The sequence below is a fragment of the Haematobia irritans genome, chromosome 4 (genome assembly GCF_050003625.1).
Source record: "Haematobia irritans isolate KBUSLIRL chromosome 4, ASM5000362v1, whole genome shotgun sequence".
Classification (NCBI taxonomy): domain Eukaryota; kingdom Metazoa; phylum Arthropoda; class Insecta; order Diptera; family Muscidae; genus Haematobia; species Haematobia irritans.
Genome location: NC_134400.1, coordinates 76126343 through 76153949, shown reverse-complemented (window position 1 = coordinate 76153949; position 27607 = coordinate 76126343). Strand labels below are relative to the sequence as shown.

General features: G+C 37.1%; 1 protein-coding gene across 6 annotated transcripts in view; it reads left to right on the top strand.

Annotated features, from left to right (window-relative positions):
- The window catches only part of mthl14 (methuselah-like 14), a 260291-nt gene that overhangs the window by 208188 nt on the left and 24496 nt on the right, over positions 1-27607 (top strand). For 5 of the 6 annotated variants that reach the window (XM_075304321.1, XM_075304317.1, XM_075304320.1 and 2 more), the window contains 2 exons: positions 14431-14594; positions 14645-14834. In XM_075304321.1, coding sequence (XP_075160436.1) covers positions 14431-14594; positions 14645-14834 — 354 coding nt within the window. The remainder of the gene's footprint in view (positions 1-14430; positions 14595-14644; positions 14835-27607) is intronic. The other variant, XM_075304318.1, reaches the window with a different exon arrangement.

The window sequence follows — 27607 nt, the reverse complement described above, 5'->3', positions numbered from 1 at the left end:
TATGCCACCACTTTTATCCTTTCTTTTTCTAGAGTAACCAGAAGGCTATTTATAGCAACATTCCAAAGAAGAGGTGATAGAAATCCTCCTTGGGGAGTGCCTCTGTTCACATACCTTTGTATGATTGCTTGTCCTAGTGTGGCTGAAATACGTCTCTTCATGAGCAGTTCGTCTAACAGCCTGAGTATACATGGATCAACATTCGGAGTTGTCAGTCCAGATAGTGAGCTTTCAATAAAGCTGACTAGTTCATGTAGTGCGGTCTCAGTAGACCTGCCCTTCGAATATGCATGCTGTCGTTTCGAGAACAAACTTGAATCGATGCTAGTTCTAAGATAAGTATCTATCATCCTCTCCAGAGTCTTAAGTAGGAATGAGGATAAGCTGATTGGTCGGAAACATTTCGCCCTCGAGTGAGAGGCTTTTCCCGCTTTAGGTATGAAAACGACTTTTGTTTCCCTCCACTTTCCTGGGATATATGATAAGTTGATACATCCTTTATATATGACCGACCACCAGGGGATAATTTTGTCAGTTACAGCTTGTAACTCCGCCGGAGTAATTCCATCAGGTCCGGGGGATTTGAATGGTCCAAAGCTATTTAGCGCCCATCTTATTCTAGTTTCCGATACAATTTCCTCGACAGGAAACGACCGCTGAGCAACTGTGGCACCGCCAGTACATGGTTCAACCGTCTGATTTCCAGGAAAATGTGTGTCCAATAGTACCTCCAGCGTCTCCTCACTGGACGTTGTCCAATTGCCCTCCGATGTTTTAATGAAACCTGGAGCGGAGTTGGTGGATGCTAGAACCTTCCGTAGTATGGAAGCCTCGGACGTATTATCAATACTGCTGTAGTAATCATTCCAAGAGTTATGCTGAGCCTTTCTCAGTTCTCGCTTGTATCCTCTCAGATTCTTCTTGTAAGCGTCCCAGTCCTCAGGGGCTCTGGTGGACTTTGCCTTGTTAAAGAGCTTCCTGCAGGATTTCCTCATATTACTTAATTCCGTAGACCACCATGGTGGTCGATGTTTCCCCCTTGGCTTTCCTCTAGGGCATGCAGCTTTCAGTGAGATGTTGAAGGCCTTAGTAATCCGCTCCACTGCGTGTTCGATATCTTGTACATTTCTCATATTTGTCTCTGTTATTTCCGGTATCATCATATTGAACGATTCCCTATACCTATTCCAGTCAGCTTTCCTAACATTTGGCGGAAATATGATCTTGGTGATATGAACATCAAATTTGAAACTGATGTAGCGATGATTTGAGAAGCTGTGTTCACTTAAAACCTGCCAATCAGATATCATTTCATTCAGTTCTTGCGAGGCCAAGGTGATGTCCAAAACCTCTTGCCTGTTTTTAGTGACAAAGGTTGGGACATCTCCCTTGTTGTAAACTACCAGATTAGTACGCAAAATAAACTCTATTAGCGACTCTCCCCTTGCATTAGTATCACTACTTCCCCATATACTATGATGTGCATTCGCATCGCATCCCATAATGAGTTTCGTCTTTGTTTTCAGTGACTCCTCCACTAAGGTCTTAACGGCATATGGAGGCATCTCCCTGTCATGTCCCATGTAGACCGAAGATACCCAATATTTGCATTTGGCTATTTCTAAACTTGCAACGACAGTGTCTGTATTGCACATTGAAGGAAGCAGAAACAAGTTGAGCTCGTTTTTAGCAATTATACAGGCTCGATTTACATCATTACCAGTATACTGCAATAGTTTGAACCCCGGAGTACTTAATTCACATATTTTGTTTTTATAAACATATGGTTCTTGAATAAGAACTATATCTATGTCCCCTTTCATCAGGAGAACTTTTAAGGCAGCACATGCAGCCTTACAATGATGAAGATTTATCTGGAGGATCCGTAGGACCATCTAGATTTTCAACAACCTTCACATCAGCCGCTTCAATCGAGTCATCAAGAATGTCCTCTTCAGAGATATCGGTGACTCTCGCAATAACCATAGGTTCAACTTTGGTGAGTTCTGAGGCAGTAGAAGCCTCCTCACGCATACGGTATCTATCCATGTCTTCAAATGTCTTGGTATCCCCCTCGACTTCGCAAGAGGATCCGCTTACTTCTGATTCAGACAGAGGCTTGTCCATTTCTGAATCCTTTAGCTGATCGTTTTTATACACCTTCATTTGGATATAATGAAAGCCATAACATACACGGCCCTGGGACTTTGCTAGATGTGGCAAAGACTGAGTGTTCAATATAAACACTGCATGCCGTCTTGGCCCATCCACTTCATCCAAACGGCCAACCTTCCAATCAGCTGTTGGAAGATCTGGATTGCATTGTTTCAGTCTATTTAAAATAGATTCAGGGTCAGGAGGGTTTGCAGGTATCCACGCATGTGCTCTTGGTCTAGCCGGTATGTCTTTCTTCTCGACTAAAGTGTTAAATATAACCATAGCGATAGGCGGTAGGCGAACACTTATTTACGTGTATTTCTTATGGGAAGCCCAAAATCCGCGACGGAATACCGTGACGGCTAGCGGCGTGTCGCTAAATTAAAACTTATTCTAACTCCTTGGCGAAAACTGGTATAGTGTTGCCATCGCTTAACAATTTTTTAACTCACCACTAGGAATTGCTGTTGCCTGGACACGTGTAGATTATTTTTTTCTTGAAATAACTCAACAATTAACAAGCCATTGTATGTTTTTATTCAACTTCATTGTTTAATATTGTCAAAGCATGCTGTATTGACAACAAAAACGCTAGGAAACGTGAAAAAGGGAATTATTCGCCGTCAAGCTTATTGTATTTGCCGTTGCGGCAAAAATGTTTCGCCTACCGCCTATCGCTATGGTTATATTTACACACTAACTCTAGAGCAGCTCCTTCCCAAACTTCACCAATTAGTATCAGAGCAGCTTTAAAACATTCTATAGACCTCTGGTCCTCAAATGCGACTAGCTTAAATCGTCGAGGATCTGGGCCGAGAAACTTTTCCAGCACCTGTGAGTAGACGCCAGACAAAGCATTCTCAATTTCCCCCCATTTTTGCTTTGGAACCATACCGTCCAATGCTCCTTTATTTATGATAGCCATCACAAGGCTGTCTTTAGCAACTGAGGCAAACGATCGTTGATCCCTTTTGGAGGATGGCAGCTCATCCGGTGATCGTTCCCTTTTTCCAGCCTCAAGAATTCCTTGAGCCCATTTTAAGGAATCGCTTTGTTTAGCCGACAACGTGCTTGGGTCGACTGATCCTAATTTCTTTAGGATAAACAAAGCATTTCTGCGTTCTTTGAATCTCTTTCGTGAGGGATTACCTCCTTTTGATGCCGTTACCTTGGAAAAGGTCCGACTTGTCAAATTGTCGGCAGGAGTACATTTGCCAATGTCCGAAAATTTTCCAATTTGCTCTTGATGGTCAGATAAATTCAAAACTCGAACTGGTATAAGTCCCTCTTCATTTGTTGTTACCAGGGCATTTGCTATCAAGATGTTGTTGTTTTTATTTGCTGCTGGTTCGACAACCCACAATTTGCCGACTTCACAATCTCCATTCATAGAAACCATATAATTGTTTCGGCATTGGGTGGTATTGACTCTGGCTGGCTCATTGTCAAACATCTGACAGGTGTATTCTCACTGTAGCCCACGTTTACCGGTATTTCGATATCGCACCAGGTCATTACACGGCGCTTCATATCCAAGTTGAGACCAAAAGCAATCATAAAATCCGCTCCAATTATAACTTCTTCCACTATATCGGCCGCAATGAATTCATAATTAACGGATTTGTTTGCAATGGTTAACTTTACAGGAACCTTTCCATATACAGTTGCGAGTTCACCTGTACCGTGCGTAGTCTGACTCCAATTAGTGGTGTAACTTTTCCTCTTACTAAATCGGATCTAATAATAGATTTCGATGCACCAGTATCCAACGTCAAAGTTCGCTTGTATCCATTAATACCACCCGCAATAGTCAAATTGTTATTTTTCTGTTGAACTATTGCTATAGAGATTGTGGGGCGATCACATGAGGGAGCCAGCTCTTGCCCCGCTGCTCTTGCCCCGCTAAATGTGAATCACTGGACTGTGGGTTCACCCACATATGGCTATTGTTTGGTGGTGAAGGCGATTTCGATCTCGATCGCTTACGACGTGCTTTACATTCACGAGCAACATGTCCAGGCTTATCACAGTTATAGCACTTTATTCTGGATTTAGTTGTCTCCTGCTTCATTTCTTGCATCGCCTGCTTAACTGCTTCTTTTTCTGAGTCAATCACGGAATTTGATTCATCTTGCTCGGTCTCCACTCTGCGTACCTTGTGAATTTGAGGTCGTGCCAACAATCTCGCAGTTTCTTGTGCAAGTACAAATGTTACTGTTTCTGCGAATGTAGCCTTTTGTGACGCATATGTCGCGCATTTTATATCAGGGTCTCTAATTCCATTCACAAAGGTCTCGATCTTGATGCGGTCCACAAGTGGATGACTTTCTCCTGGATATGTCAAAAGCACCAACCGCTCAACCTCTGTTGCAAAGTCTTGTAGAGTCTCATTTGACTTCTGGACTCTTCCTCTTAATTCCATTCTGAAGATGTCTTGCTTATGTTCTCCGCCGTACTTACGTTGAAGTGCCGCTATTACTTCATTATAATTATTTCTAGAGCAGCGGGAATGCTTTGTATCACGTCAGCAGCATTGCCCTTTAATGCCAATAGAAGTTCAATTGCTTTGTCGTTGTCGTTCCACAAATTTCTACAAGCAACCATTTCGAATTGGAATTTGAAGACATCAAATGCAGTTGAGCCATCGAAAACAGGAGGTTTGGTTTTTGAGCCCTCGATAACGCGCACTGGTCCACCTTTAATTTCCAGCTCTGACATTTTTCTTTCAATGTGTAGAAACTTCTCATCATGAACTATAATTTTCTCATCCACAGAAACAATCTTCTTATCCAGCTCCCCAATTTGGCTTTCGATATGGTCCACACGTTTTTCCATGGCTTCAGCAATTTGTTGAATATTCTCATTTAGAATTCTAGAATTTTCGTCCATCTTTTTTGAATTTTCGTCGAATTTTTCTTCCAATTTTCTAGAATTATCTTGCATTTTTAGAGAATTTGATTCCAGTTTTCTAGAATTCTCTTCCATCATTTTGCTCAAAACATTGAGCATTGAGGTGTAATCTACAACACTTGAAGCCACAGATGGGGTTTCTACACTACTGGTATTGACGAGTATTGATTCGTCAATGTCCTCCTTATAATCAAACTCATGCGTCGCAATGTCCATATTACGCCGTTCAAACTCTTCCAGTAGACGCTTTTGAAGCAGGGCCTTATTGCCTGTTGTCGGCAGCTCCAGTTTGCTCAATTTCTTTTTTAAGTCTTCCACACGAAGCTCATTAAACTTCATTGTAGATTTTTTTTCGTTATTTCACTTCCGACACCAATTGTTACGTTTTTATATTGAGGCGTATTTAATTACCCGATAATTAAAACACAGTTCTTTTCAAATAACGACAATCTACAAATTATTTGTTTAACTGATTGGTTTCACTTATTTGCTCTACGATGTGTACTGTATAAACTTTAGTTTACGACTGACTTGACTGCTCTCTCCGCTAGGGGTTTATATACCGAGATATGACGATTTCGAATGTTCTCGCTAATTGGCCTACAACCTTCGAGATTAAGCTACTACCTTGTAGATGTCGCACGGCGGCATTGCACATATTTATCGACTTATGTTCATTGTCTCGGCTATCTAGAACTTTCGATGGGGCGTTAGTTTAAAGGTGATATGGCACACATACTTTTAGGCTTATTCTAATCTTGGCTAGTGCATTCTGGTCATATTACCGATAATTATAACAGTAAAACAAAAGGTGTTACTTTTACAATGAACGATTGGAAAACTAAGAACACAAAAGATGTCTAGAACAGTACTAGAAAATTCTAACAAGTTATGACGTAATTTTATCGTTACAATTCGAAATTTAAATTAACGTAAACTAATTTAAATAAACTTAAATCTAGAAATATCAAATTCGTAACAATATATAGATTTCTACACTGATGACTCAAAATTGGATGGACAAGTGGGTTTCGGAGTATATTCTAAAGATCTGGAACTTCTAATAGCGAAAAGATTACCTAATCACTGTAGTATTTTTCAGGCTGAAATATTAGCAATAAAAGAGGTGGCGAATTAATATATACTCAGACAGTCAACCTGCAAAAAAATCCTTACATATTCCAGGGGAGCTAGAATCTGTTGGTATGTCTTTGGCTACCTGCAAGGTCTTACTGCGTGAGAAGGCTGTCATGATGGCAAAGGTTAGGTTAGGTTATGTGGCAGCCCGATGTATTAGGCTCACTTAGACTATTCAGTCCATGGTGATACCACAGTGGTGAACTTCTCTCTTATCACTGAGTGCTGCCCGATTCCATGTTAAGCTCAATGACAAGGGACCTCCTTTTTATAGCCGAGTCCGAACGGCGTTCCACATTGCAGTGAAACCACTTAGAGAAGCTTTGAAACCCTCAGAAATGTCACCAGCATTACTGAGGTGGGATAATCCACCGCTGAAAAACTTTTTGGTGTTCGGTCGTAGCAGGAATCGAACCCACGACCTTGTGTATGCAAGGCGGGCATGCTATTTAGCTATTTGGTGCTTTTCCGGGATTTTGGATCATTTTTATTTGGGCAATGAACTTCGTATGTCACTAAAGACATTCTTGCAATTTTTAAATCCAACTTTTTCCTTCAAACTACAAAATTTTCTTTAACAAGTGAAAAAAAATATTTATGTTTAATAAATTTTCTTGAACTTGTCGAAAAAATTTACTTATTTTTGTGATATCGGCGTGATGCCAGCGCTTGTAATACTGTTTAGTTAGGTTAGGTTAGGTTAGGTTAAAGTGGCAGCCCGATTAAGATTCAGGCTCACTTAGACTATTCAGTCCATTGTGATACCACATTAACTAAAAGTACCTATTACATATGGGCACTTCCAGTTTTAACCGCTGAACCTTCTTGATTATTTTTCTTTGTTGAACCAACCAGATTGTTCCAAAAACATTAGCAGACTGCTTAAGTTAACGTTTTCCAGATCCGCCAGTAATCTGAAGCTATATGCTCCTAAAAGTTGCTTGCGCTTTACACAAAATGCAGGACACTCACACAAGAGGTGTTTAATTGATTCTTTTTCCTCCGCATCATGACAGCTCATACAATAGTCATTATACTTCGCGCCAATAGTTTTTGCAAAATCGCCTATCAGGCAGCGACCCGTTATAGCAGATATCAGGAGTGATATCTGACGTCTCGAGAAAATTAGCATATCTAGTGTGCGGTTTAAGTTGAAATGGGGCCATATTTGTTTGGTGTCGTTACAACCCTTGCAATTCTCCCATCGAACATTTGCCATCCTAACAGCCTTCTCACGCAGCATGAGCTTGCAGGTAGCTAGGGGCATACCAACAAATTCCAGTTCCCCTGGAATATGTAAGGTAGTCCCTAGCCTTGCCAACTCATCCGCTTCGCAGTTCCCCGGTATGTTCCTATGGCCCATATTAGGTGAATATTGTACTGCTCAGCCATCTCATTGAGAGATTTGCGGCAGTCGATGGCCGTTTTCGAGTTGAGGAACACAGAGTCCAAGGATTTTATTGCAGGTTGACTGTCTGAGTATATATTAATGCCAATATTTGTTGGAACATTACTTCTCAGCCAATTCGCCACCTCTCTTATTGCTAATATTTCAGCCTGAAAAACACTACAGTGATTAGGTAATCTTTTCGCTATTCGAATTTCCAGATCTTTAGAATATACTCCGAACCCCACTTGTCCATTCAATTTGGAGCCATCAGTATAGAAATCTATATATCTTTTATTCCCCGGGGTCTGTGTACACCACGCCTCACTGTTGGGAATTAGAGTTTCAAACTTTTTGTCGAAAAGTGGTTTTGCCAGGGTATAATCCACTACGTTAGGCACATCTGGTATTATTTTGAGGACCGAACTATGACCGTACATTTTTTCCGACCACATCGATAGCTCGCGCAACCGCACAGCCGTTGTTGCAGCTGACTGTTTGGCCAAAATGTCTAAAGGCAATAGATGTAGCATGACATTAAGGGAGTCTGTTCCTGTCTTACTAAATGCGCCTGAGATACATAAGCTCGCCATACGCTGAACTTTATCTAAACAAGTCGGTTTCTGAAGTGCCAGCCACCAGACTACAACACCATATAGCATTATAGGTCTAACTACTGCAGTGTATAGCCAATGCACAATTTTTGGTTTTAGTCCCCACTTTTTCCCTATTGCCTTTTTGCACGAGTACAAAGCTACAGTGGCTTTTCTCGCCCTCTCTTCAATATTAAGCCTAAAATTCAGCTTCCTGTCCAAAATAACGCCAAGGTATTTTGCACACTCACCAAAGGGAATTTCAGTACCCCCTAAGGAAATGGGCCTAACAGTGGGAGTTTTACGATCTTTGCAGTACATAACTAGTTCTGTCTTTGCTGGATTTACACCAAGACCATTATCTTTCGCCCATTTCTCAGTCATCCGGAGAGCTCTCTGTATAATATCTCTGATTGTGGATGGGAATTTTCCCCTGACTGCTAGCGCCACATCATCTGCGTATGCCTCCACTTTTATCCTTTCTTTTTCTAGGGAAACCAGAAGGTTGTTTATAGCAACATTCCAAAGAAGAGGTGATAGAACTCCTCCTTGGGGAGTGCCTCTGTTCACATACCTTTGTATGTTTGCTTGCCCTAGTGTGGCTGAAATACGTCTCTTTATTAGAAGTTCGTCTAACAGCCTAAGTATACCTGGATCAACATTCAGAGTTGTCAGTCCATTTAATATCGAGCTCGGATGGACATTATTGAACGCCCCTTCGATGTCTAGAAACGCCACGATTGTGTATTCTTTGACAGATAGTGAGCTTTCAATAAAGCTGACTAGTTCATGCAATGCGGTCTCAGTAGACCTGCCCTTCGAGTATGCATGCTGTCGTTTCGAGAGCAAACTTGAATCCACGCTAGTTCTAAGATACATGTCTATCATCCTCTCCAGGGTCTTAAGTAGGAATGAGGATAAGCTGATTGGTCGGAAATCCTTCGCACTCGAGTGAGAGGCTTTTCCTGCTTTAGGTATGAAGACGACTTTTGTTTCCCTCCACTTTTCTGGAATATATGCTAAGTTTACACATCGTTTATATATCACCGTCAACCAGGGGATAACTCTTTCAGCCACTGCCTGTAACTCCGCCGGAGTAATTCCATCAGGTCCGGGGGATTTGAATGGTCCAAAGCCACTTAAAGCCCATTTTATTCTAGATTCCGACACAATTTCCTCGATAGGAAATGATCGCTGAGCCTCTGTTACACCGGCGGAACATGGTTCAACCGTCTGATTTCCAGGGAAGTGTGTGTCCAAAAGTACCTCCAACGTCTCCTCACTGGACGTTGTCCAATTTCCCTCCGATGTTTTAATGAAACCTGGAGCGGTGTTAGTGGATGCTAGTACCTTCCGTAGTCTGGAAGCCTCTGACGTATTCTCAATACTGCTACAGTAATCATCCCAAGAGTTTTGTTGAGACCTTCTCAGTTCTCGTTTATATTCTCTCAGATTCTTCTTGTAAGTGTCCCAATCCTCCGGAGCTCTTGTGGACTTTGCTTTGTTAAAGAGCTTCCTGCAGGATTTCCTCATATTACTTAACTCGGTAGTCCACCATGGCGGCCGATTTTTTCCCCTTGGCTTTCCTCTAGGGCAAGCAGCTTTCAGTGAAATGTTGAAGGCCTTAGTAATCCGCTCCACTGCGTGTTCGATATCTTGCACAGTGCTCATATTTGTCTCCGGCATTTCCGGTATCATCGAATTGAACGATTCCCTATACCTATTCCAATCAGCTTTCCTAACATTTGGCGGAAATATGGTCTTTGAAGTACGAACAGCCAATCTGAAACTGATGTAGCGATGATCTGAGAAGCTATGTTCCCTCAAAACTTGCCACTCAGATATCTTATCATTCAGTTCCGGAGAGGTCAACGTTACGTCCAAAACCTCTTGTCTGTTCCTGGTGACGAAGGTTGGTGCATCTCCCTTATTGCAAACTACCAGGTTAGTACGCAAAATAAACTCTATTAGCGACTCTCCCCTTGCATTAGTATCACTACTTCCCCAAATACTATGATGTGCATTTGCATCGCATCCCATAATGAGTTTTGTCTTTGTTTTTAGTGACTCCTCAACTAAGGTCTTAACGGCACAGGGTGGCATCTCCCTATCATGTCCCATGTAGACCGAAGATACCCAATATCTGCATGTGGATATCTCTAGACTGGCTACGACAGTGTCTGCATTGCTCAATGAAGGAAGCAGAAACAAGTTTAGTTCGTTTTTAGCAATTATACATGCTCGATGTATATCGGTACCGGTATTATGCAAAAGTTTGAAACCCGGAGTGCTTAATTCACAGATCTTGTTCTTATATATGTATGGTTCTTGAATAAGAACTATATCTATGTCTCCTTTCATCAGGAGAACTTTTAAGGCAGCACAAGCGGCCTTACAATGGTGAAGATTTATCTGGAGGAACCGTAGAACCATCCAAATTTTCAACCACCGTCACATCAGCCGCTTCAATTGAGTCATCAAGGGCTTCCTCTTCACAGATCTCGGTGACTCTCGCAACAATCCGCGGTTCAGTTTTGGTGAGGCTTGAGCCTGTAGAAACTTCCCGCATATGATTTTCGCCATGGTCTGCAGGTTTTATGTCTCCTTCGGCTTCGCTAGGAGATTTTTCCACTGCTGACTCTACCGGAGGCTTGTCCGTTTCGGAATCCTTTGGCTGATCGCTTTTGTATACCTTCATATGGATATCATGAAAGCCATAACTTACGCGTCCTTGGGTCTGGGCTAGATGTGGCAGCGACTCTATGTTTAATATAAACACCGCATGTCGTCTTGGTCCATCCACCTCATCCAAACGACCAACCTTCCAATCGGCGGTTGGAAGATCTGGGTTACATTCTTTTAGTCTCTCTAGTATTGACTCAGGATCAGGAGGGTTTGCCGGTATCCATGCATGTGCTCTAGGTTTAGCCGGTATGTCTTTTTTATCGACTAACTCCAAAGCGGCTCCTTCCCAAACTTCACCAATTAGCATCAATGCAGCTTTAAAGCAATCCATAGACCTCTGGTCTGCAAAAGCTATTAACTTATATCGTCCTTGATACCATCCAGCATCTTGCCGTCGAGGACTTGGTCCGGGAAACTTTTTTCGCACCTCTGAGTAGACACCAGACATCGCGTTCTCAATTTCCCCCCATTTTTGCCTTGGAATCATACCGTCCAATGCTCCTTTATTAATAATAGCCATCACAAGGCTGTCTTTTGCAACTGACGCAAACGATCTTTGATCCCGTTTAGAGGATGGCAGCTCATCCGGTGATCGTTCCCTTTTTCCAGCTTCAAGAATTCCTTGAGCCCATTTTAAGGAATCGCTTTGCTTAGCCGACAACGTGCTTGGGTCGACTGATCCTAATTTCTTTAGGATAAACAAAGCATTTCTTCGTTCCTTGAATCTCTTTCGAGAGGGATTGCCTCCTTTTGATATCGTCACCTTAGAAAAGGTTCGACTTGCCAAAGTGTCACCGCCAGTCGACCCGTCTACAGGTCGACTAATTGGGCCTGACTCTTGGTCGATGCCCAAATTTATAACTTCAGTCGTTACCCGTCCACTGGGCCCTGAAGTTAGCAACCCAGTGGATGACTTTGAATTTCGCTGCATGGTGGTTTATTATTTCCACCAGACGTGAAATTCGTAATAAGTACTTATTACGATGAAATACTCCGCTATTAAAAAACACGTCCGTTCAGTTCGACGGTTGAAGAACATGGTCACAGCCTAAAATGTTTTGATCTTTATGACAAAACTTTTATCGTCGTCGAAAAAAGGACGCCGCTTGAGAAAACAAAGCACAAAATTAACTTTATTTGTTTGTTTTTACCCAGCAAAAAAGAGCTTCCAAAATAGTATCTTGGATCGCCAATTTGTGACCTAGAAGTAGTGCAAACTTGGAACATCTTCAATGAATTTACATGGGCTTGTCATAGGACGGAAGTACTCCATTTTTGGATCTTTTGCATTGCTTTAGAAGTTGTGCCTTGGAAGCTCATTTGGATGAAGAAATTTTAAAAACTAAAAACAAATATTTTCTTTCAATTTCACTTTTTATTTTTATCAGTATATTTTGTTGCACTTTTATATTCTTATTTTCTAATTTTCACAAATTGAAAAACTTTTTCGCTTCCACCGGGGGTTGAACCAGGGTCCGTTGGCACCATAACAGAACGCCTTAGCACTGAGCTGAGCCACATCGCCATTCGTGGACATTTTTCACCAGCGGACATTTTTTTATTAAATATTTTTCTAAAAACTTATTTTTTATGTTATACATCGTTTTTATTTTGTTTTTTTTCGGTATATATGTTTGTATAAATATATATTTTCCATTAAAAATCAACAAAAAATTAATAAATATCGTAATTTGCAAAACCTTCTCAAAAGAACTTCCATGGAAGTGAAAAAGTCAAACGGCACAGGTTCAAATCCCAGCGGGGATGCATTTTTTTATTATTTTTTTTACATTTTATTGATTTTCTTTTTGCGAAATTTAACTGTCCAAAACTTAAATTTTCACTTAAAACAGCCTAACTCCGTACTTTCTAAGACTTGTCCAAAAGGATTGAAACGGAAGGGAAAGAAATCGTTAGGGGATCCCGTGATGCGCTTTAAAAAAATGTTTGTGGACTTGTCCAAAAGGACTGCATCGGAAGTGGAAAAAAAATTATGGGGGATTCCAGGATGCACTTTAAAAGAAATGTTTGTGGGCTTGTCCAAAAGGACTGCATCGGAAGTGGAAAAAACTTGATGGGGGATTCCGGGATGCGCTTTAAAAGAAATGTTTGTGGAACAACTTTCAATTTTTTGCTGGGTATTTATTTATAAACTAATTAATTGTTTATTTGTATTTATAATGACGTGCAAGCAAACATCACATATTTTTTACACACTCTATTTTGGTTCAATTTCAACAATAAGTAATCATTCCATATTTACTTCGTGTCCATCAAATTTACAAACGCAGACATCATGTAATAAAAATAAATGATACCATATAACAAAATGCAGAACAAAAAACAGGTACCTTTTTTCAATTACACTTCCCTTTTTGGTGTTCACATAAAACCACGTGCCACTTCTGAATAAATAAATTAACACAAATCACAGTAATTCGGTATTCTCCGTCCATTCCAAGTAACAATCAACACACGACTGACACGCAAAATGAAAATCGTGTGTACCTGCTCAATGTTTTTATAAATTTCTTTTCGCTGCAAAAAAGTTAAAAAAAAAAAACAAATAAATGGTCACGAAAACAATTTGGATGGTCAGGTACACGATTTTCACGACCATGTAATATAAAAATCTATAATTTAAATAATAGAACATGTTTGCGGCATTTGAGAACCATTTAAATGCTTATTACCACCATACATTTTTCGCTGCTCGAAAATTATAAAATTATTTTTACATAGACAAATACATGGTTTTGGCGACAATTACATGCTCTAGATAAGCATTAAATGGATGCGGCAACCATTTCCAAACATGTTTTTTTTCTGTGCGTGTATATGATTGCTTGCTCATTCAATTCTATTGAAAAATCTCTCAATAATTGATGTAACCAAACTTATTCTTGTGTTGCTTCTGCAAACAGTTTCGATTCGGTCGAAGAAAGCGTAACAACATTTTGTTTTCGACTTGCATAACTGATCGTAGTTTGTGGGTAATTTCCACATATTTGGGCATTTTTGTGGGGAATTTTCGAAATTTGTTCAATATAATAAATTCAGGGTTAGAGTTATGGTTAAAATGAAATTCTATACAAAAAAATAAAAAAAAAAACAAAAAACTTTGCTCCTCTTTATTTGGTGACCCAAGAGCTACTTTACAATTTACTCTGTATCCTTAAATAATGTGCTAAAAATTTTAGTCCCAAACATATAATTTTTACCCCGAAACATATGAAAATCTGTCAAATATATATTATTGAAGCAGAATAGGCTTGGGAGTACAAGTTACAGAGGCAATGTTTTTTTTTGCATTGCTAGTTACAACAATAATGACAATAGTCAATAAGATGAGATCAACCAAACACAGGGTTGTTTATAATGAATGAATGAAAAACAACCATTCCCATATGAAGAAAAACATAGAAAAGTCAATAAATGATTCCAACGAGTGATGACGTAATTTGATCGTTACAATTTCAAATTTAAATTAACGAAAACTAATTTAAATAAACTAAAATCTAGAAATATCTAACTAGTAAATATACAAACATTTTGTTGCAGGGTACATATTCCACTAAAAAAAATCAAGTCGCGAATTGCTACGTTTTTCTATATGTCATCCTACTGTTGTCTGTCTTTCATTGGTTCAGCTATTCTAATAATATTCACATATCAGAAAGGACTCCCTGGAATGCCTTCTTATTTCATACAAGGTTACACTGAATGTAAGTAGAAATAATTATTTTGTTTTGCATTATTGTTTATCGTTTTTTAGCTATTCGAGAGTCCCAAAGATACTTCATACCTCCCGTGTCTACGCTATTGATGCTTAGTTTTTTCGTAATGGTAGCAACATTTTTTGGATTTCAAAGAATAAAAAGCCGTGCCCATAATATACGCACAACACAGGATCTAGCACCAAATATTGAATTATTCACCAATACCTACGAAGAAGTAAAGAAAGAGTAAGTGAATGATAGTATATTACATATCTATATAAAGCTTATACTCTTACAAATCGCAAACAGTAACTAATATACATGTTCGTATCTTGAGATAGTTGCATATACATTGATCATATCTTGAGATAGTTGCATGAATATTTAATTGTTTATCAATACTCGTACTTACGATGAAATAAAATGAGAGTATGTAAATTAATAATTTGTATATAAAATATTTATGATCTTATAAATCTTATACTTGAGATATTTCTATGAAGTTGCCTTTATGAGTCGCAAAATTGTATACTAGAGATATTATCTTGAGATATTTCTATGAAAGTATTTGTATGAAATTCAATCTCAGTTCTAACTGAAAGGCACCACTAAATTTCTAGGGATTTTGTATAATTTATTAATTTTTTCGATAAAAAAATATAATAATATTAAAAATAACATTAATAATATATAAAAATAATAATATAATACCAATCACAACATAATTATCTTATTAAACGTATTAAAAAATAAATTCACAAAATAACAAACTGATGACGGGATGTAAATTGTTGTAATGCACATTTTCATCCAGAAGTTCTTGAATTGTGGCACTTTGTTTTAATTGGTTGGACTTTGAAAGTTTTCCGGAAACTTTTCTTTGTTGGTTCCTTCATCATTTTTTCATCGGCCAACATCTTCCATCAGCATCCAATGATTTTTTAGTCTGAAAAACAATCGAGTTTAGTGATTTCATTTCACCTTTTATTTTGACTTACCAATTATGATTAACTTTTTGGATTAATTTCACTGTATTGTCAAAAATATTTCATATTTTTGTATTTCTTCCAACTGACCACGTACTTCGTGACACAAAATGTATTGAAAACCACAAAATTTGATTTCCTCAAGAACGTTGGTATCACAAAATTGTTATAAAACTCATTAAAATTCGGGCAATTTGCAAAGAACGTGCTGGCCGGAGAGTTAGAATAAATTGTCAGCAATATGAATTCACAAAATAGCAAATTAAACCGATGATGCGATGTAAATTAATATATCGATGTGATGCGAATTATCATCCAGTAGTTGTTGATATGGGAAAGCATAAATACCAAGTTTAATTGGTTGCACTTTGATTTATGGAAACTTTCTTTTTTCGATAAGCCACTATCATTTTTCATCAATCAGCCTCTTAGTGTTTCCAAGAATGCAACATCCAAAGCACCAAAGATTTTATTTGTCTGCAAAGAGATTTGAGTTTAGTGACTTCCTTAAAGTTTTAATTTCGTGTTTTATTTTTACTTACCAATTATTATAAAATATTTTGCGTAATTTCAGTTGATTATCAAAAAATTTCCACATTTTTTATTTCTTTCTCGAACTTCGTTGCGCAACGTAGTATTGAAAACCATGTGGTTTTTTCGTTGCATTTCAAGGTATTGCACACAGAAAAAAAGTGTCTCGTAAATTTAAGAAGATTTTTACAAGAATTTATTACAAGAATTTTCCAGAATTTTAGTTCATTTTTCGTATCTTTAACGAAAATTAACTACTCGAAAGGAAATTTTACAAATTTTAAGTAGCAATCGTTTAGTTCATAGCCTACAAAAAACGATGGAAATTTCCTTAAAATTTTTCTTAACTGGTAGTTAAAAATTCTTTCGTCGTACTATAAAACTACTTATGAAATGTAAAATACTTTCTAAATAATAAGTGTAATTTACTATAAAGAGTTTTTGTATGAGAAAATATTTTTTTACGAAAATTGAACTTAAAATTGGATAGCAATTTCTTACTGGCAATTCCTATAGTTAATAATAGTTGGTACAACATTTCTCAATGAAATATTTTTAGTTCACATGTAATTAAATTTATAGACATTTTCGTCAAAAATGGGTAGATATAATTTCATGAAGTTTTTGCTAATTTTAAGTTAAACGTTTCATCGTTCTTATACTGATATGCATTTAAGAGTATTGTTTTTAGAGTAAATTGTTGACAGATGCGATGAACTAATGCATAGTACAGAGATCTTTCTCGTCAAAGTGGAATGTGTTTAATGTAAAGATGATGTTACTTGAAATTTTTTTGAGAGTGAGAGCATGCAATGCAATAATGAGAAATGGTAGCGAGTGATGGGGATGTTGTGTATATCTGAGCGTGGGGTTGTTTTTATTTTTGTTCTTTCAGTGGTTTGTGTGTTTGTGTTTATTATTCGCGAATAGATTATTTGTCTGGATGAGGTGTTGTTTTCAATGAAGGCACATCTGTTTTTGTTGTTGTAGAAATGTTTTGGTTTTGCTTGGTTTTGTTTGGCATGCTTCAGTTGTATAGTTGGCGTTGGCGTGGGCTGTTGCACCTTTTTAGCAAGTATGTGACAAGGGAATATAAAGGTATGGAATATTTTGGTTTTTTTGAGACATATATTGGTGTTTGTTTATTAAACTTTTAAATGAAAGTTATTAATATTTTAGCGATGAGGTGTACAATGGCGAAGTGATGATTGGTAGCTTAGAAGAAAGTTATTAAGAATGTTCAATATTTAGGAAACAATGCTGAAATGGAAAGTATATTGAAATTGTTTTATCGAATTTAATTTTTATTATTCAATGTTAAAAATAAATATTCAATTTCAGAGTAACTCCAGATGAATTTGGAAAATTGTTTGTTACACCTCAGCGTATAGTTTAATCATAAATAGGTAAGTGTTCTTGTTTCAATGTGGTTTTCTTTTAAAAAATAATATTCTTTATGTATATTATTATTTGCTAATTATTATTTTTTTAACCAGTTTCATGTTTTTCTTTTTTGTAAAAAAATATTTAATTTAAGAACAACCCCAGATGGATTCGGGCAAATTTTTATATTTCTCCTCAGCGTATAATTGAGAAGTGGTAAGTTTTCTTTTAAAAATTGGCTTTCTTTTCACTAGAATATTTACGTTTTTATGACCTTTTTATTATCAAAATTACATGTTTTTAGTATTACTTTAATCAAATATTTTTGGAAACCAATTTAATATTTTTAATGTAAAAACCAAATTTTTAATTTCAGAATAACAATTTGGAAACATTTTTATGAAGTGGTAAGCGTTCTTTAACATTCTTTTAACCAGAATATTTAGTTTTTTTATGCATATTATTTCTTTAATTAGATTTTTTGGAAACAAATTTAATGTTTTTTATTTAATATAAAAAATAAATATTTAATTTCAGAGTAACCACAAATGAATTTCGATAACTTTTTAACCTCAGCGTACAATGTAATAGAGAATTGGTAAGTTTTATATTAAAACTTTGGCTTTCTTTTAACAAGAATATTTATTGTATTATGTCCTTCACATCGATAGCAACACAATTGTATGAGTTAATATATTACTTAATTCATTATTTCTCTAATTGTTTCAGGTACAAACTTTATGAGGTACGTTTATCTAAGAAAAGTTGAATTCCTTACACCATTTAATATGGTAAGTTATAAGCTAATTTAAAGAGCTAAAAAATTATATTTTATTACATGTTAATTTTTAACAATTTTCATTATTCCTTCAATTTTTATGTAAAAAATATACTTGTACAGTTCTGTACAGTTGCCTTTTATATTTCATAGATTCCCATATTGTCAATAATTGCCACCAGCATAGTTTGCTGTACCCAAACATTGTTGGCTGTTATATATGTGAACAAATGCGCATGTGTATTGTCTGTAGGCAGAAGTGTTATCAGCGGTCTACCTAAATATAATAGAACCATTAGAGCTGATAACATACATATGAGTATGCTACGCAAGCATATAGCAATAAAATCCATGTGAAGGATTTTCCACATGAACAGATAACAGAAAACACTTAGCTATAATTAGAATAAGAAGTATTTTTCTTTCTAGTATATAAGTCATTGTAAATTTATTAATAAAGGGAGTTTCCACTAAACCATCGAGGCGAGCACATCGCTTTCTTTTATTCTTTCGCCTGTATCTTCGATGTACAACTAGGAGTCGTTGTACAATACTTACGATGAATAAAAAACTAAGGAAAAGTCAAAAAGCGAGTTAACATAAACTACTTTCTTGTTCCACGTGGTCATAATTTTCATTCGCAAAAATATTGTATTACTGTACTGTGGAATGATAGATTTAAAAATAGTTTAGTCGTCGACATTTAGTCGTCGGGTATCCCAAAAAATAAGCAAGTAAACCAAAATAATACTGACTTTTTAACTTGGTAAATCTTATGGTGTTGTAAAAATGAACTAAACTACAATGTTATAGATTAACTAAAATTTAAGAGAATCGTAAACTAGACCAGTTGAAAAAACCTTAAGGGCTAAATCATGGTCAATATTACTACAATTTAGTTCATTTTGCAATGGAAAAGGGTTCACTGTTTTTTCAGTGCATTGTCAAAGTTTTCTCCAATTATCTTCAACACATTTTCAAAGTTTTCGTCAACATTTTGGCGGTTTGGAAGTAATTTACAAACCATTTTAAAATATATTGAACATTACCTGTTTCAAGTCAACTTGAATTAATGTTGCAAATAATATTTACCCTCACACTGAAAAGGTGTTGTATTTGAAAAACGCTCATCCTGTGTTTATTGGGAAATGATAAAAGAAACGATGAGAACGAAAGAGATGCTGCATGTTGGTCCGCGAGAGTTATTTGATTTCCCTTTTACCACCCATATCTGGGAAGCATTCCCCTATCCGCCACCTGGGGACACGTCCTCTAGAGGTTACATGCTCCCCCGAAGAGTTGACTGTCTGAGTAAATATATATGTTATTAATGCCAACATTTGTTGGAACATTACTTCTCAGCCAATTCGCCACCTCTTTTATTGCTAACACTTCAGCTTGAAAAACACTACAGTGATTAGGTAATCTTTTCGCTATTCGAACTTCCAGGTCTTTAGAATATATTCCGAACTACACTTGTCCATACAATTTGGAGCCATCGGTGTAGAAATCTATATAACGTTTATTCCCCGGAGACTGTGTGCACCCTCACTGTTGGGAATTAGAGTTTCAAACTTTTTGTCGAAAAGCGATTTCGCCAGAGTGTAATCCACTATGTCTGGCACATCTGGCATTATTTTGAGGACCGAACTGTAACCGTACCTTTTTTTCCGACCAAAGCGATAGTTCGCGCAACCGCACAGCCGTTCTTGCAGCTGACTGTTTAGCCAAAGTTTCTAAAGGCAATAGATGCAGCATGATATTAAGGGAATCTTTCCCTGTCTTACGCAGAACTTTATCTAAACTTGTCGGCTGCAAAAGTGCCGGCCACAAGACCATATAGCATTATAGGTTTAACCACTGCCGTGTATAACCAATACACAATTTTCGGTTTTAGTTCCTACGTTTTTCCTATTGCCGTTTTGCAAGAGAAAAAAAGCTATAGTGGCTTTTTTAGTCTATATTTTAAATAATCCTTACAGACTAATTATATAAATACATATTTACAAATAACATTATGCATTTAAAAATAGAATTATTTTACGCTTAAGTGTAGTATGATTTTCAGATAGGTCCAGTAAGTAGAAGTCCCTTTGAATTGGAAGAACAGACGATGTATTGGGACATTATTCTCATAATTTGACCGAGTAAAAGGGATTTTCAGCAGCTGGTAGTTCCTTGACGGCCTCAGAGGAACATTCACAAGGATCCGATTCAAAATATAGACGCAATCCGTCCGTCCGTGAATAACATTGGACAAGAAACTAATATATAGCATTGTTCGGCGACCCTTTAACGTTGGGAGTTTGATTATATTCAGCCTGTATTCATAACTAGAAAGGTTACTAGAATTCTATCCATGTCTACGAAGACAGAACAAAAGAAATTGTTTTCAATAATAAACTTAAAGTTCAGCGTCCTGTCCAAAATAACGCCAAGGTATTTTCCTCTCTCAGGGAATTTCAGTAACCCTTTAGGAGATGGGCTTAACTGTGGGAATTTTTCGTTCTTCGCAGTACATGACTAGTTCTGCCTTTGCAGGATTTACCCCAAGACCATTCTTGTTCGCCCATTTCTTAGTCATCTGAAGGACTCTATAATATCTCTAATTGTGGATGGGAATTTTCCCCTGCCTGCTACAGCCACATCATCTGCATACGGCGCCGCTTTTATCATTTATTTTTCTAGGCAAACCAGAAAGTTATTTGTAGATACATTCCAAAAAAGAGGTGATAGAAATCCTCCTTGGGGAGAGCCTCTGTTCACATGCCTTTGTATGTTTGCTTGTCCTAGTGTGACATAAATACGCCGCTTCGTTAAAAGTTCGTCTCACAACCTATGTATTCCTTGATCAACATTCAGAGTTGTCAATCCATTTAATATCGAGCTCGAATGGACGTTATTGAATGCCCATTCGTTATCTATAGAGCTTTCAATAGAGATAGGTTAGGTTAGGTGGCAGCCCGGTATATTAGGCTCACTTAGACTATTCACCACATTGGTGAACTGAGTGCTGCCCGATTCCATGTTAAACTCAATGACAAGGGACCTCCTTTTTATAACCGAGTCCGAACGGCGTTCCACATTGCAGTGAAACCACTTAGAGAAGCTTTGAAACCCTCAGAAATGTCACCAGCATTACTGAGGTGGGATAATCCACCGCTGAAAAACTTTTTGGTGTTCGGTCGAAGCAGAAATCGAACCCACGACCTTGTGTATGCAAGGCGGGCATACTAACCATTGCACCAAGTTGGCTCAATAGAAATATTAAAGAGTTTTCAATAGATCTGACAAGTTCGAGTAAGATTGCTTTCGTTTCTAAAGCAATATTGAATCGATGCTAGTTCTAAGATAAATATCTATCAGCCCCTCCAGAGTCTTAAAAAGGAATGTGGATAAATTGGTATGAAAACGACTTTGGTTTCCCTCTACTTTCCTGGAATATATGCTAAGTTGATACAGCCACTACAACCACGTGATAATTCTGTCGGTCACTGCTTGTAACTCCAGCGGAGTAATTCCATCAGGTCCGGGGGATCCGAAAGGTCCAAAACACTTTAAAGCCGATTCCGATACAATTTCCTCGATAGAAAATGAACCTTGAGCCTCGGTGGCACCGCCAGAACGTGGTTCAACCGTCTGATTACAGGAAAATGTATGTCCAATAGTACATCCAGCGTCTCCTCACTGCCCGCCGATGTTTTAATGAAACCTGGAGCGGAGTTAGTGGATGCTAATACCTTCCGTAGTCTGGAAGCTTCGGACGTATTTTCAATACTGCTACAGTAACCATTCCATGAATTGTTACTTAACTCCGTAGACCACCATGGCGGTCGATTTTCCCCCTTGGCTTTCCTCTAGGGCATGCAGCTTTTAGTGAGATGTTGAAGGCCTTTGAAATTCGCTCCACGGTTTGTTCGATATCCTGCACAGTGCTTATATTTGTCTCAGTTATTTCCGCTATCATCATATTGAACGTATCCCTATACATATTTCGATCAGCTTTCATCAAATTTGGAGGAAATGTGGTCTTTGAAGTACGACCGTCGTATTTAACAGTGATATAGCGATGATCTGAGAAGCTATGTTCCCTCAAAATTTGCCACTCAGATATCTTATCATTTAGTTCCGGAGAGACCACAGTGACGTTCAAAACCTCTTGCCTATTTTTGGTGACAAAGATTGGTGCATCTCCCTTGTTGCCAACTACCAGGTCAGTACGCAAAATAAACTATTAGTGACTCTCTTCATGCATTAATGTCACTACTTCCCCAAATACTAATATATGCATTTGCATTCCATTCCATAATGAGTTTTATCTTCGTTTTATGTGACTCCTAAACTAAGGTCCTAACGACACATAGTGGCATCTATCTCTCATGTTAGGTTAGGTATAGTGGCAGCCCGATTTCAGGCTCATGTAGACTATTCCATTGTGATACCACAGGGGTGAAATTCTCTCTTATCACTGAGTGCTGCCCAATTCTATGTTAAACTCAATGAACAGGGTTTTCCTTTTTATAGCCGAGTCCGAACGGCGTTCCACATGTGAAACCACTTAGGGAAGCTTTGCAACACTAAGAAATGTCACCAGCATTACTGTGGTGGGTAATCCACCGCTGAAAATCTTTTTGGTGTTTGGTCGAAACTGGGTTTGAACCCACGACCCTGTGTATGCAAGGCGGGCATGCTAAACATTGCACCACGGTGGCTCCCTGTCATGTTCCATGTAGGCTGAAGATACCCAATATCTCCATCTAGCTACGACAGTGTCTGCATTGCTCAATGAAGGCATGCTAAACATTGCACCACGGTGGCTCCCTGTCATGTTCCATGTAGGCTGAAGATACCCAATTTCTCCTTCTGGCTACGACAGTGTCTGCATTGCTCAATGAAAGAAGCAGAAATAAATTTAGTTCGTTTTTGTACAATTATACATGCTCGATTTATATCTTTCCGGGATTATACAACAATTCGATAGTATTAATCATAGTTTTAATGGGCATACAAAATACTTGATTAAAAATCTAATTGATTCAGTTAAATATTTAATTGATGTTGATTGCAAAACTAAATAATTTTTTTAAATTAAAAACATAACTATTTTCAACTGCTTTCCTAACTGACTATCCCCCATTTTCAAGAAGCTCCGTTAGTGTTACGTTAGCTAACGAACTTTTAAACCGCTCTATGAGCATATCTGCCATCTTTCCTATATATTCCATATTGCAGTTAGGAACTTAACAGTTGAAAATTGTTCAGTTAAAGTTAACGGGAAAGAAGATATTTGCAATTTAATTTCTGTTAACTGGCAGTTAAAGCCTAACGGAGCTACATGAAAACGGCCGTATGTGTTTTTAGTTTTATTAAATAAATAAATTTTTAATTAAAAATTCAAAAAATTTCGATCACCTTTTTTAACTTTTTTCATAAAGCTCCGTTAGTGTTCCGTTAACTAACCAACTTTTAAACCATATTATGGACGAAGCTGTCACCTTGTCTTTATATTCCATAGGCCAGTTAGGAAATTGACTGACGAAAAATTTTCAGTTAAAGTTAAACGGAGAGAAGATATTTTCAATTTACTTTCTGTTAACTGGCAGTTAAAGCCTAACGGAGCTACATGAAAATGGCCGTTAGTCTATCAAATAGCACAAGCAGCCTGAGCTTAGGTTAGGTTAAAGTGGCAGGCTCACCTAAAGTATTCAGTCCATTGTGATACCACATTAACTGCAAGTAACTGCTGAACCAACCAGATTGTTGCTCCGCCAGTAATTTAAAGCTGTATGCTTCTAAAATTAGCTTACGCCTTACACAAAATGCAGGACACTCACACAAGAGGTGTTTAATTGATTCCTTTTTCACCTCATCATGACAGTTCAGTAGTCATTATACTTCGCGCCAAAAGCTTTTGCAAACTCGCCTATCAGACAACGATCCGTTATGGCAGATATCAGGAGTGATATCTGACGTCTTGAAAATACTAACATATGCGTGCGGTTTAAGTTTAGATGGGACCATATTTGCATAGCGTCGTTGCAAACCTTGCAATTCTTCCATCGGGCATTCGCTATCACAATATCCTTCTCACGCAGTACAAACTTGCAGGTAGCCACAGGCATACCAACAGATTCTAGTTTCTCTGGAATATGTAAGCTAGTTCCTAGCCTTGCTAACTCATCCGCTTCGCTTTTCCCTGGTATATTCCTCTACCCAGGCACCCATATTCATTTCTTTATTGAGTCTATGAAATAATTTCCTTACAGACTAGCATATTATTCTTATTATTTAACTAAATTATTAACATTTTTCTTAAAAATGTTACAATCCAGAAGACGTTTATCATCCTACTATTTGTATCAATATAAATATGTATTTTTCAAGATCTATGCGAAAAAAACTAGTGTCGAAAACAGATCAAATATTCTCTTCTAATAGAACTGACTACGAAAAACTGAACTCATTACTATTAAATGTGAATTGGAATGATATTTTACCAGGGAGCAATCTTGACGAATCAATAAATACATTTTACGAAACTTTGAATTCATGCATTGCCCAAACTGTTCCATTAACTCGAGTGACTACTCACACTGGTCCATTTTGGAACGACAATAAATTGCGTAACTTGAAGAATAGGAAGAATAAACTTTATAAAAAGTGCTACTGTCTACGCAAACTACTCAATCTCTCGTTCAGAATACAGTTTTTGGAATAAAGAATCATATAACAATTATTTATCGAAAATTAAAAATGAATTGAAGTTTAATCCAAAGTCATTTTACCCGAGAATCCTTCACTATGGTACTGTTGAAGCGGATGATAATGAATCTATATGTAATTTGTTTTCAAATTTCTTTGCAACAACTTACTGCCATAAGAATTTCAGGCAATCTGATGTGTACCCATATAAGCCGGGACATTTCAAAATATATATCATTTTAATTAAATTAAATATAATTCTATATTCCAAGTGTATCAGAAGGGACCTATAAGTCAGTAAGGACCACTGCGAGTCAGAAGGGGCTCCCAAGCTAGTTATTCGAGATGGGTCAGTAGGGACCCCGTTGAATCAATAAGCGCTCAGCGGTACTCAATAAGGTTCAAATAATATAAACAGATGGTCAGAAGGGACCCCATTGAACCAGTTTAAAAAGTGCCATCATAGACGGTAAGGGTTCGGAAAACAGGATCATAGTAATATCAATTGGATGAGCAGGATCAAAATTTTTTATAATACAGCTGGAAATTTAGAGGACAACAACCCTTGGATCAGAAACTCTGTAGTTAAAATTAAGAATAATTTCCTTGATGGCAGGAATCAAATCAGTTAAAGAAATCAATGAATAGACCGAATTAAAGTTTTTACACAAAACATTAAGTGGATTAAATAATTCATAATTATGTCTGCAAAAATCTGTCTTTAAGAATACAAATTTCCTAGTTATACGAATCCTCCGGAGCTCTTATGGACTTTCTTTGTTACCACCATGGCAGTCGATTTTTCCATTCGCTTTCCTCTAGGGCAGGCAGCATTCACTGAGATGTTGAAGGCATTTTAAATTCCCTCCACGGTTTGTTCGATGCACAGTACTTATATTTGTCTCTGGTATTTCTGGTATCATCATATTGAACGTATCCCTATACCTATTCCAAGCAACTTTCCTCACATTTGGCGGAAATATGGTCTTTGAAGTACGAACATCCAATTTGAAACTGATGTAGCGATGATCGGAGAAGATATGTTCCCTTAAAACTTACCACACAAATGTCTTATCATTCAGTTCCAGAGAGAAAGTGACGTCCAAAACTTCTTGCCTATTTTTGGTGACGAAGGTTGGTGCATCTCCTGTAACGAACCGCTGTCCTAAATTTCCATTCGACCGTGCTCAGGGAAATTGGTAGTAGTTCTTGGACAGCCAGCTTCACTCCCAGTTACTACACGCTCAATCGATTCTGTAACATATACTCCCAAACATATTTTGCTTCAAGCATATACATTTTTGGCTATTGCCCAAACATTTATATGTTTGATCTCTACCAATATATAATATGTTTGAGAGCATATTGGTCTAAACAATATATGTTTGGGTAGTCTAAGTTCCAAACATTTTGTATTTTTGCATCCAAATTCAATAATGTTGTCTTCCAAAAAACAATATGTTATTATGTGACCATATAATATGTTTGGAAGCATTTTGCACCCAAAAATATTATATGCTTAAAAAAAATTCTCCCAAACAATATTGTGCTCAAAATTTTATTTATTTATTTATATATTTACAATCATAATGAATTATGAAAATAAACAGGTAATATAGGTGCTAACAACATATGTTTTCGACCTGAATGCTCAAAATTTTGTTTCTGCCCAATTGTATATTCCCCGACATCTTTCTCACTTCCACGAGATTTTTTAGTTCTTAGCACCTTTTTCTGTAATACAAACATTGTAGAAGAAATTATTCAATTTTATGATTTTTTTTATTTTAATTTTACCTTTTGCCGGACGGGGATTCGAACAGCGGACCACACAGTTTGTAAGGATCAAAGAAGTAGCTGATCAATTGCCCAAGGAAAAATAAAATGTTAATTTTGTAATAACAAGCAACAACCACCAACTTAATTCAATATCGCTCCCTGTTAAATAGCGCTCCAAGCTACTAAACACATATATGTTTATAGGCTATTTCTAAATTAATATATGTTTGCATCCAAGCATATTATATTTACAAACATTTTATGTCCCAAACATAATATGTTCTAACATATTAACATATATGTCCCAAACATGTTATGCTAGTATACACGGATGAAAAAGACTGTTTTTCATATGTTTGGCTATAAACATTATATGTTTGGAACACAAATTTTTAAACACAATATTTTTGAGTGCAAGCATATAATGTTCATAAACTAGCATAACATGTTTGGGACATATATTTTAATATGTTAGAACATATTATGTTTGGGACATAAAATGTTTGTAAATATAATATGCTTGGATGCAAACATATATTAATTTAGAAATAGCCTATAAACATATATGTGTTTAGTAGCTTGGAGCGCTATTTAACAGGGAGCGATATTGAATTAAGTTGGTGGTTGTTGCTTGTTATTACAAAATTAATATTTTATTTTTCCTTGGGCAATTGATCAGCTACTTCTTTGATCCTTACAAACTGTGTGGTCCGCTGTTCGAATCCCCGTCCGGCAAAAGGTAAAATTAAAATAAAAAAAATCATACAATTGGATAATTTCTTCTACAATGTTTGTATTACAGAAAAAGGTGCTATGAACTAAAAAATCTCGTGGAAGTGAGAAAGATGTGGAGGAATATA